This window comes from Pleurodeles waltl, chromosome 3_1 (assembly GCF_031143425.1).
Source record: "Pleurodeles waltl isolate 20211129_DDA chromosome 3_1, aPleWal1.hap1.20221129, whole genome shotgun sequence".
Taxonomy (NCBI): domain Eukaryota; kingdom Metazoa; phylum Chordata; class Amphibia; order Caudata; family Salamandridae; genus Pleurodeles; species Pleurodeles waltl.
In genome coordinates this window covers 835,353,986-835,366,388 of record NC_090440.1, presented here as the reverse complement: position 1 = coordinate 835,366,388, position 12,403 = coordinate 835,353,986, and the positions used below count along the sequence as shown (strand labels likewise).

Sequence of the window (12,403 nt, the reverse complement as noted above, 5' to 3'; positions counted from 1 at the left end):
CCCCCGCTGGGGGGTTGCGCTTGTAGTCACACTCTGCAAAGATAAATGGTGTACTGCTCTGTAAAACACTATATCAAAAGCATGACTGTCCCTCATGCTGCTTACACCAGAATTTTACTTACTACTCCAAAGCATCACTCCAGCCAATCAACCTATCTTTCGCCTGCCCGGGATTTGAATGTTATCAACCTCGGTAAATGTGGCTCATTTGGAATGGAAGAGCGCGCGTTGTCTGGTGCCAATTACACATACTCAAGCGAACGCATAACAACTAGACTGCCAACCTTCCAATATGACGGCCCCAGATGGAAAATGAGGTGTGTTCCCTCAGGGACCCCACCCAAAAAAAAGGCAGCTACTTATTTGCCTGGCCACAATTCTGCCCGTCCATAATGGAACAAACTGGACTTTCAACCTTCCAATATAGCAGCCCCAGATGGAACAGGAGGTGTGTTCCCTCAAGGACCCCAATAAAAATAAGGTGGCTAATTAATTGCCAGGCTGCAATTCTGTCTATCTATAGTGGACTTCAAGGACAGATATCTAGGAAGCTGAAAACACAGGGGAAAGGGGGGACGTGGAGGCCAAAAGCCATTAATCAACAAGATGTTGGAAAAAACAATGTTGATGTGATATTATGAATAGTAGAGAATCCTATATCAAACGCAAAAGTGATACTCGGACCTCTCATAATAGGGACCAATCACACCCTAATTCAGGGGTAAATATGAACATATTGGAAATAAGTCTGTACCATTTTGAAATCTTAATTAGTGTTTAGGAGGAATCCACATAAGACGATATAGTGGTGGGTCATTGGTCACTGATACCAACTTCAAGTCATGTTAAACAGAGGAAAGTGTAACATAAACACAGCTGTCACTTACATTTCAAAGGAAAATGGGACCCTGTGCTTATTTAAAAATGAACTTAAGGCTGTGAGCTACTCTGAAGGTGTCTCCAAGATACTAAATGAGTGGTTAGAGACACCTGGCTTAAACCTTCCAAAATTATAACCTAGCCTTTAACTTTGTCAGTCCTCTACTTCACATATGAGAAACCCCTAAATCTAAAATATAGTGTCACTCACCCCCAGTATGACTGACCTGCCATCATCATAACCAGGCTTCAAAGGCATTACAGAAATGTCAGCATGGATGTGTTCAAGGTAATGTGCATTGCAATCAAGTTCTAACCAAGATGACGTTTTAATCATACTGGAAAAATTGTATCTCAGTACTTGATTAAAAAAAAAAAAACAGAAAGCCCATTAAATCTGCCAGCACTTGGTGGAATGAGGAATTAATGGAGCTAAAGCATGCCTATCACAACCTAGAGCTCAAGTAGTTCAAGTTATTTTGGATTAAAGACAGGTTCATCTAAAAGTAATACTGGCAGGGCTACCACAAAATTATTAAAGAACCAACATGGTTACTTTGCAAAATACTTCAATGATGCACACCAATCAAATAAAATAGATTTCTGCATATTCCAAGAACTGTTCAACCCAAGTTGCATGAAGGCACCCCCTGTCCAGTTATAGATCCTTCTGGGCACTTTAAATTTATTTATTTATTTATTTATCTTTTGTTATGACAAGAGAATATAATTTCCTTTCACAAATACAAATTCAAAATCCATCATTACTTCATGGAAAAAATCAATTCAGTAGGATCCGGACTTCTCTTCTTTAGAACTATTGAATATTGGCCTGAACATGCATCCAGCCGGCCCCGGTGAACTAATCCTATTATTCACTCAAAGAGACAGCTTAATATTTTAAAATGTCTTGGGTATCTGCATCCTTTCTTTTTTGTGGTTATCCATGCTCTCTTATAGTAGACCAACTCCGCCTTCAGAAATTGATTGATTTTTCCATTCTGCTAATACTGGTGGATTAGGATATTTTTAATTTATGACAATCAGTCCTCTGGCAACAAGAGGCGCTAAGTACAGCAAATCATCTATTAATGCCACCTATCTTTTTGGTACACTGCTAATCCCTTTAGGGTCCTGCACTCAATCCCACACGTTTGGCCATGAATGGCGTGAGGTTGTGTGCAGCCAGGCCCTATGCCCAACCCCAGGCTTTGCACTGCCAAAGGGTTAGAGCGGCAGGGGGTGACACTCTAAACACTGTTTATTTGGATCTGTTTTGCGTGAAACCACTCCAGTCCCACCCCTTTTTATTTAAATCCCACTTACTTCCCAGTACCTATACCCACTCATTAACTCTAAAATGACCCTTACCTCCCTTTACCACTATCCACACTTTAGTGCTAAGCTCACCCTTACCTCCCTTTACCTCTATCCAACCCATAACCCTATAAGAACCCTTACCTGTTTTACCTCTACGAAGCCCTAATCCCTAAAAGACACTTATATCCTTTTATCTGTACCCACCTTTTAACACCAATTCACCCTTACTCCCCTTTACCTCTTCCTCTTTTTTACGAAAATGCCCTTAACCCCTTTTTTACAAACATAAAAATAAAAAAATGTTATTTACATTTTTTTAAGAAACTTACCTGCAGAGTAAAGTACCACTTGTTAAACGATGCAGGGTAAAGATAAAAAAGTCACTTACCTGCATGGTAAAGACTGTGGGGTAAAGGCTCTGCGAGGTAAAGATTGCGGGGTAGATGTTACATACAGTTCATTAGCTCACAGTCGAACAAAGGGGAATCTCAAGGAGCTCTGCACTGTCCACAAAGCTCATTTGGTAAAGACAACAAATTACACTCACTCAATAACCTCTGTATTGTTAATATGAACATCTGCTCTTTTAATGCGCATGTGATCACCCAGTGACCTATCAACAGTTCAGAAAGCCTTGAGATCCTTGAGCTGTTTGCATGGAGTACTCTTTCCACTAACGTATAAATTTGGCCATTTGTCTTCGGAACATCTGCCAGGGCAATGGTGTATTTTACTCTGTCACCCTGGGGAAGAACAGCCCCACCATAAGATGATAAACAGGCCTTAAACGTATCCTCTTTTCCTTATAAAATAAGGAATCTTCTTCCACTGAAGAATACATTATCCCTTATGTATCATTGACTAACCATTGATCGACCATGACAGTTTTGGTATTTTTTCAAGTTGATTAAGCAAGCACCTTCTAATGGGGCTTTTTGTACTCTCTCACAGTGCACACTAGGTGGGTTTAAGGTCTGACATCGAGGCTTCTCACCAAAACACTCAAAGACAATCTAACCTCCTTGGAACTACTCTCACTCAATGGACCGAAAGTTCTGAACTCGAGACAGACTGTATGGTATATACATCATTCCAGAGCACTGGTCATGTCTTCCTAACCAGTAAATATTACTACCACCCTCCTTCTTATACTCTGGGATCTGCAGGTTTCAAACATCACAAAACTCTGATCAAGCACTAAGCTGTGAAAGATGCAACAATGTTATCCTTTCAATGATCCAGAAACTTACTGTTGACTACAATATGAGACAGAGTATTAACTGATTTTCTAAATAGCTACAAAAACTGACCAGGCAGTCAGTGACCATATCACTCCTCCAGCCTCCACCCACTTTTTTGTGTATCTCTACAAAAAGCCCCAAGCAATAATGTAGAGTAATATCTGTGCAAAGCAGTGACACAACCAGTTGATAGTAGACCTACAAGAATACCAACCCAATGATAAATAAAATATATTTTGCAATGAAAACAGACTAAAATTCATTTTCAGGATTGGAAACTACATGTTTAAGCTTATATGAATCCTAGCTCGGGTGGCCAGTCGTATCATTTACTGTAGGTATGTCCTGCTTTTGGGTGGTGTTTTTCGTTGCCCATACTGAACTGAAGATTGATGCTAAATGTCTCAAACAAGCAAGAGAGATGCTCATTAAAAGGACCTGACTTGCATGTTGAGACACCTTGCGCTGCTTGGCAGGGTGTTTCACTCTCATTCTTTCCACTCTATATGAGCTGTAAAGGAATTTCTGCCAGTGGCTATGTGTGTTTATTGCATGACTGGAAAAGAGGAGCTGCGGCACTGGATGGCTCTCGCACAATTCAGCTTCAATAAGGGTGGTGCTTGGAGGTGCTAATAGAAAATGTGAACATCTGAAGTGAGATGTTCCTGAATGTATGATAGAAACCTGGAGCATTTTCTGTGACTATTTCGTTGGGTCTATTCCCCCTATTATGGCAGTTGTGAAGTGCTCACTTATTGCCAGATTAGTTGAGACGGTACTAGGAAAGTATAATTTGCCCAAGATGAAACAGTTCGGTAAACGAGGGAGTCCGACGCTGCAAAACAGTACTACTTGCTCCAACGTGCTATAACATTTTCACCATATTACATTTTGAGGAATACACCATGACATGGGGCTCTGCATTTCAGAAGCCCATTCTTTGAAATAATTTTCAGTCCTGTTTCTTTTTTGCTGTAAAGTTTTCAAATTGATTGTTCAAACTCCCAATCTTAGTTGAAATTCGAACAGAGGAACAGGTCCCACAAGTAATTTCCCAAGAACACACAATTTTGCCAAATGAGAACACTGGGATCAAAATCATGTCTCCTGGTTCAACAGTTTGAACTAGCTTTCTAGGCAACAACTGGAGTAGCAGTGATTCAGATGGAAAGGCTAAAGGACTGCTCTTTCGAAAAAATCTGGTGTGTTGTGGGCTCTACCCAGTTTTTATTCTATGCTTATTGCCAGAATATTTACGTAAAGTGGTACGTATGGGATAAGGCAGCAAGTCTATCCGTTCCTTGGCTAAACCGTGTCATACAGACCACATTCAGTTGTGCTGTCTACTCACCCAGTGAATTGCCCACCTTGTTAGGGGTCATGCAAAGGTGATTTTTGTAGTGCTTACAACCCGATTATGAACCTGATTCAAAGCACCCCCGTTATTTTCATATATATTGGGAAAACGCAGCAGTAGATTGGAGATCTTTTTATTTGGGCCTGGCCAACACCGGGTGGACAGCATTTTTGGTGGATAATTTAGGTTTTACCATTGGTGTTTCAGGGGCTACAACTATTTCATTCATTTGCAAAGCAGTTGGTAATTTCGTAAAATTGTCTCACCAAAGTTGGCCATAAATAGCAGTCAAGCTTACTCCAGGAGGTGGTGAAAGGTATACTCAGAAATGGCATGACACAGCAATCATTAAACTCAATATCTGGACAGGTTTAATTGTTTGAAAAGGCCTTGATCAAATGCTGAGGTTATGGAATGAAACCCCAATAGGCCACCAGACTCCAATAAATGTCTTCTGATGTCTCCGGTTATGCAAAGTGTCTCTATGCGTGCGAAGTGTGCCCAGACGAGCAAAATGTCTTACAATGTTATGATTGTAAGCATGGTTGGAATGGGGCAGAAAATAGGCGGGACAACATAATAAAAGTGACTTCCATTACTGAATCAGATAGCTGACAAAGGTGGCCCCTGTTTGCAAATTGAGTAAAGACACAATGTAGAAGTGTTTTGCAAGGTATGGAAGACTGCATGGATTTGAACTTGCTGCAGGCAATGTTTGCTTTAATATCAATGAAATTAACAATACAAACGGGCCCAGCAGACTTTAAAACAGGACCACAAACAGCCTGCCAGGCACTGTCTGATTGCCCTATAAACCATTCCGACTTTGATGGTAAGCTGGTCACCCTAATCCTGGAATGAATGCCTTCCACAGCGGTTTGATATCTAATAGCCGAAAACTGCTCACACAATTCCTTGACACGAAGATGAAAATAAATATGTGATTGACCAAAATGACTTTTGACACCCAAGCGAATAAAGAAATTCAACATCAGCTATTAAATGTAGTGCAATATTTCGTTAATATAATTGCATGTCTGTACCTGTATTGAGAAGCTCTGTTCATCCAAACCATTTTGCCTCACAAGATCATAGGTAGACTTTCCAGGAAAGTAGTAATAAAGTCCGTCAAACGTTTCAAAATGGTACTGGCCCCATGTCCGACATATGCTATCTCTTTCTGAGCCTGTATTGTGCACTACAAACATACAAAAGGTTGTTATTTACATATCGGACTTTCAGTGTCTACCTTAAAACGATCCACTATCTTGACCAACGAACCTGTTTGACATCTTGATCCTGTTGCATTATAACGACTACAGTCACAACGTTTTCTTTGTACACACTCTCCACCGTTGAAGCACGTCTCTGAATTAAAACATGAAGATTTTACAAACTTTAACAAAAACATGCACGTTGAAAACAAAAACAATTTTTACAAATAAAGTTACACAGCATGAAATTTGTCTTCTGGAGGAATAGTTTGCTGCCTTACGATCATGGATGTCCATTCAGCATTCAGCAAAACGCCAGAGGTAGCGGAAATGACATCAAATGCTCTTTGCCCCCACCCCCCCAACCGAGTGTCATCACACAAGCTTTAGCCCGCATGCCATCACAGAAAGTGACATTATGTCACCTTGAGCCCTGAAAGAGCCTCAAGAAGTGACATCTTAGAAGTCGATATAACTTTCTTTAATGCTAACTTTGAAGGGTCTATCAAGTGCAAAGCTGGAGGCATCACAGGGTCTCTATGACCAGCAAACAGGTCAAGGTTCAGTCTTACAACACGTAAACGAAATCATCATTGCCTAGAAAGGAAACTAGGACCATTCATTCAGATGCTAGTTCTTACTATCCATCTGCAGTCTAGGGTTCCCTTCTTTGGATCCAATCGAGATGAGAAAAAATATCCAGTCCAACTGACAATGTTTACTCCTTGGGACATGGGAATTTAAAAAAACACCTGTGAACATGACCTGCGTCAGGTTCAAGAGTAAATAACAGTACTTGTAAGTCATACGTTTCTTACTGTCACACTTCTGGCTGTAAGTCCTATGTAACCGCTAAATAATCAATGCTCATTGTTTAAGTTACTTAATCAAAGAAGGCTGTGATGTTATAAAAATCCCACTGCATCATACTCCATATAAAGGATCTGGATGACGTTTCGGGACAGAGGTCACATCTCCCTAAGCTTCATGCGGTCAAAGAGCACGAGAAAACCGAGAAAAATGGAGAAGTGGGTGAACAGAGTAGGAGTTTCCCCACAGGAGGTAACCAGTGCCTAAGGGACAGGGAACAACTTCTCTAGCAGTGTTCACCGGTCTTTCTTCCACCTTTCTCTCTTGTCTCAATTTTGTGTTCTCTGTCTGTGCCCCCATCCATTTTAATGTCCTCCCTATCTCACCATCTCCATCCCAATTTCACTCTCGCTATCTCTCCCATCTCTCTCTACGTGTAGCTCTAGCTCACCTCTCTCTCTCTCTCTTTCTTACTGTTAGACCTGACAGCCTTAGGGTGATCACCCCTAACTTTTTGCCTGCCTCCCTCCACTTATACTGTTTTTGCTGGTTTTATGACTCTGCGCACTTTACTACTGCTAACCAGTGCTAAAGTGCATATGCGCTCTCACTTAAAACATGGTGACATTGGCTCATACCCAATTGGCTTATTTAATTTACTTGTAAGTCCCCAGTCAAGAGCACTACATGTGCCCAGGGCCTGTAGATTAAATGCTACTAGTGGGCCTGCAACACTGGTTGTGCCATCCACATAAGTAGCCCCTTAACCATGTCTCAGGCCTGCCACTGCAAGGCCTGTGTGTGCAGTTTCACTGCCACTTCGACTTGGCATTTCAAAGTACTTGCCAAGTCTTAAACTCCCCTTTTTCTACATATAAGTCACCCTAAGGTAGGCCCTAGGTAACCCATAGGGCAGTGTGCTATGTAGGTAAAAGCCAGGACATACAGTATAACTGTTTAGTTTAGATATCTCCTGGTAGTGTAAAACTCCTAAATTTGTTTTGCACTGCTGTGAGGCCTGCTACTTTCATAGGCTAACATTAGGGCTACCCTCATATACTGTTTCAGTGGTAGATTCTGATCTGAAAAGGGTAACAGGGTCATATTTAGTATGGCCAGAATGGTAATACAAAATCCTGCAGTCTCGTGAAGTTGAATTTATTATTACTATTTCAGAAATGTCACTTTTAGAAAGTGAGCCTTTCTCTGCAATTAAATCCTTCTGTGCCTTACAATCCACATCTGGCTGGGTTAGTTGACAGCTCCCTTGTGCATTTCGCTCAGACAACTCCAAACACAGGCTGCTCAGTCACACCTGCACACAACTGCATACTGAAAGGGCATTCCTGGGCTGGGAGGCTGGAGGGCCTGACACTTACATTTGAAAGGACACTGGCCTGCCCTCACACAATGGACTGCCAAACCCCCTAATGGGACCCTGGCAGACAGGATGGAACTGAAAGGGGACCTTGTGCACTTCTAAGTCACTCTTGGAAGTCTCTCTCACTTCAAATGCACATTTGGGTATTCAAACCGGGTCTCTGACCCTACCAACTCAGACACTTCTTGACAAGATACCTCCTGGGAAAGAAACTCTGAACCAGAACCTGCAACCTGCTAAGAGAAGCTGCCTGGCTGCCCAAATGACTTACCTGACTGCTTTGCTATAAAGGACTGCTGCCTTGCTGTTGCCCTGTTGCCTTGCTGCCCTCTGGCTCTGCTGAGAAGTGCTCTCCAAGGGCTTGGATTGAGCTTGCCTCCTGTTTCCTGAAGCATCGGGGCCAAAAAGACTTAGGCCCTCATTCTGACCCTGGCGGTTCTCTACCGCCAGGGCCAACGGGGGCGGGAGCACCGCCGACAGGCCGGCGGTGCTCCCTTGGTCATTCTGACCGCGGCGCTTTGGCCGCGGTCAAAACGGGAAAACCGGCGGTCTCCCGCCGGTTTTCCACTGACCCTTAGAATCCTCCAAGGCGGCGCAGCTCACTGCGCCGCCGAGGGGATTCTGACCCCCCCTACCGCCATCCTGTTCATGGCGGGAAAGCCGCCATGAACAGGATGGCGGTAGGGGGGGTCGCGGGGCCCCCTAACAGGGCCCAACTAGGCTTTTCAGTGTCTGCGATGCCGTTGTTTAGGACACCATTTGAAGATAATGCTCTGCCCCCATGGCAGCAGCAAACTCAGGTGGTAGCATATTTCTGAAAAGCAAACTTGCTGTTTAAAGCAGCCAATTTCTCTTTTACAGTGCTGGCAACACCCAGACCACTTTTGAAAGGTGGGCAGAGATCTCTCCAGCAGGCAGGTGCATTAAGTGACTATTCCCACCTGCCGAGGGATGTCTGAGGAGTCCATGGGACTCCCTTTCATCCCTTGCAGGGGTCACTAACTTCGCTGACTGCAACATCTCGCTGTGGCTCACAGTCAGTGTGCATCCTAGTGGTCATATCGCCTTTTTGCCTGTGTCCATACTATGGCACTTGCATAGAGGCAAAGCTTCCCTCTCATTAGCATGGGCTGACACCCCCAGGCTAGTGAGAGAAAGTCCTCATGGAATTGCACCACCTGCATATGCTAGTTGCCACTCTCCGTATTACAGAAGAGGTTTCACAAGCATCCAAGATCCCTGCTGTGATACCAAAGTGCCCCAGGGGAAGCAGAGTGGGTGCACACTTCTGTTGTGCCCCCAGGGTACTTTATGTAATATAACCCAAGAAGCACTAAGTTAAAGCTTAGTATCCACCACAGTTTTAAGGTGACTTGTGTCTTAAGTAGTAGAAGAGCTGGAGCAGTGCTAATGTCACCTTAGGCAATGGTAAATGGTTCCTTGTCACAACTATGAAGGCATTTTCTGGAAATGTAGCAGTATTTGAAGACATATCTAAACAAAATGCAATAACATACACAAGGTAACATAACATAATTAGAATATGTCAGGGCACACAACAACGAAACAGTTAAAACACAACACAACAACCGCAGTACAACACAACGGAATCACACTGCAACAATGTAGCACAAAAACACAGCAGTGCAAAAAACAACAGAACACATCACCACCAAAACAAAATACGATACAACAAAAAGTACACAAAATGTTCTTGTCGCACATTACCAACTTTAGAATTTTGTTTTCATAATACGGTGCTAAAAGGTTTTTGGAACAAGCACTTTCCCACCAAGGAAACAAAATATTGCCAGTCAAAAAAGGTTTGCAATCCGGGCCTGAAAGTGCTAAATTAAGCCATGCTTCTGCCACAGGTTTGGGCTGACTACTGTCTTAATTAGTTGAAGAGCAAAAGCAGCAGAATTTTACCACATTAGACTGCGGTAAAGGCTTGTTTGTAAATGGACATTTAAAGACAGATGCTGTTTTGGCGGAAAATGTTACAGCATGTGATGGCATCTCTAAGAAATTGCAGAGTCCAACAGGACACAACACTACAACAAAAAGCAAAGCAAAAGAACAACACAACAAAATATCACAGCACAACAAAGCAGTTCAAATAGAATACAACAGCAAGCGAACACAAAAATAGCACAATGCAACAACTCTAACAGGACAGCAAAAATAGCACAAATCACATCACAAACAGATCAAACTGCAACACAGCAAATATAGAGAGATGTTCTCATCACCGATTAGCCTTTTTACAAACTTGTTTCATGATAGTCTGGTAAATGGTATTTGCCCCAAGGACTCCCTTACTTATTACCAGGGACCTATACTGGCGCTAGTCAGATATGTTTTGTGATCTGGCCCAGTAAGTGATGGCTGGCAACATACAAAGAAGACAGAAGGGGAGCATGGTCCATAGCTGTGCTGTAAGATACCTCATTAGACGTCCAGGGCTAAATTCCAATCCTTGTGCAACAAAGACATTGCACAAGGATTTGTCGTAGTTTTGACTCTTGCTCCAGGCAAGACTGCTGGTTAAATGATGACAGTACTTTTGTCTGTAGGTGACTATGCCTATCCTACAACAAGTCGCAACTGTTGTCCCAACCTTACCGGCTCACTAGCAGCACCTCACCAGAAACACATTAGTAAAAGGTGATTTGTGGCAGCCTTTATGCATGGACTCAAGAATAAGACATCTCAGGGAGTGTCGTGGTTGAATGGAAATTACCCCTTTCTCACAGATATATCATGTCTCATACAAAAACAGGTAATGACAAAGATGCAGTAAAGTTTCAATAGTTTTTATTTAACATAACTGCAATTTGCGGTAAGTTGCATGGGCTACAATGATTAGGATAAAGAACAATGCAAGAAACAGAATTGTGAAGACGAGAGTCATTATTACAAAGACCCCCACCATCTTGCAATGCATAAGAAAGACATACGAGATGTAAAATTCCCTAATACCCTAATGTGAGAGGCCTAACCTCCTACCTAAAAAAGAGCTGGGTTTGCTAAACCTAATCTGCCAATGCCATGTCCATGAGAGGAGCCCCCAACCCTCGTTACCTTGGAATGAGGTCTCTAGGGACACGAAGACTGGGTCAGCGTCAAGACGACGTGCAGCATCGATATCAGCGATGGTGGCGATGCCCTCTGTTCGGAATCCCTCTGATTATCTGTCTAAAGTGCGATGTATTTATACAGATCTACAAGGACCCCTGACGTAGGTGTGTTCCCAAACAATAGATAACAGACATGCTTGGGACGGCAATTAATATAAACAATCCCTCGAAAGTATAGAGAGGGAAAACCCCTAAGTGTGAACACCTACTGTTTGTTTGTCTTTGTCGCTTGATCTTGACGCCTTAGCGCGGTGACACTGATAATGCAAAGCACAGCAAGTGGCCTAACTATAAACAAAGCAGCCATCTTAGAAGAATTAAATAATTAAATGGGCCAAGACAGAGCAAGCTAAGTAGGTTAAAAGTCACTAGGTGACGGGGGCACGAGTCTGCAAGCCAGAGGCTAAGCTAACTCCTGTTAGCCCATTAAAATGAACTAGGATTCACTACAGTTTGGAATTACAAGGTTTTGTTTTGCCAAATCTTATTGTTATAGGAAGGTGTATATAACACATAATACATTACAACACAATTGCATAAATCAGGTGAATGTAGAATGGTATCTCGATCATCACCAAACATAATACAGCAGTCATGGCATCCCAAATATATATTTAGGCTCCCAAGTAAGTGACAGTCAGTACTTTGTTCTACAGATTTATGTAGCATTACTTATACAGAAGAGAATACAAACGTCAGTAAAGGGCTTTGCTAGAATGTTCACAATAGAGAAACAGTAACATACAGGCACATTATGAAAATAACAATAATAGGTTAAGATGGAGCAGTTACGTCTATCAAAGTACAATAAGTCATGTGAGATTGACTTGATCTGGTAAAGTAACTAGGTAGCTTGTAAGAGGCCACCATAAATCGTGTTGTCTAGAATGGGGCGAATGTCTTTCAGCATAAGTGTCAGCTTTCTCACTACTTTATGTAACGTCTTTTGGCTAGGTGGACCCTTCATCCAAACATGCAGTAATTTTAGTTTAGCTAATAGTATACTGCAGACAATCGTCTAGTTTAGGGAGAGGGTTGGTGAATCCCAGCAGAACAATTTA

At 42.4% G+C, this 12,403-nt stretch overlaps 1 protein-coding gene across 1 annotated transcript in view; it reads right to left on the bottom strand.

Annotated features, from left to right (window-relative positions):
* The window catches only part of OTOG (otogelin), a 956,473-nt gene that overhangs the window by 914,051 nt on the left and 30,019 nt on the right, over positions 1-12,403 (bottom strand). The window contains exons 3-4 of the mRNA XM_069221482.1: positions 6,079-6,165; positions 5,841-5,995 (exon numbers count right to left, since the gene is read on the bottom strand). Coding sequence (XP_069077583.1) covers positions 5,841-5,995; positions 6,079-6,165 — 242 coding nt within the window. The remainder of the gene's footprint in view (positions 1-5,840; positions 5,996-6,078; positions 6,166-12,403) is intronic.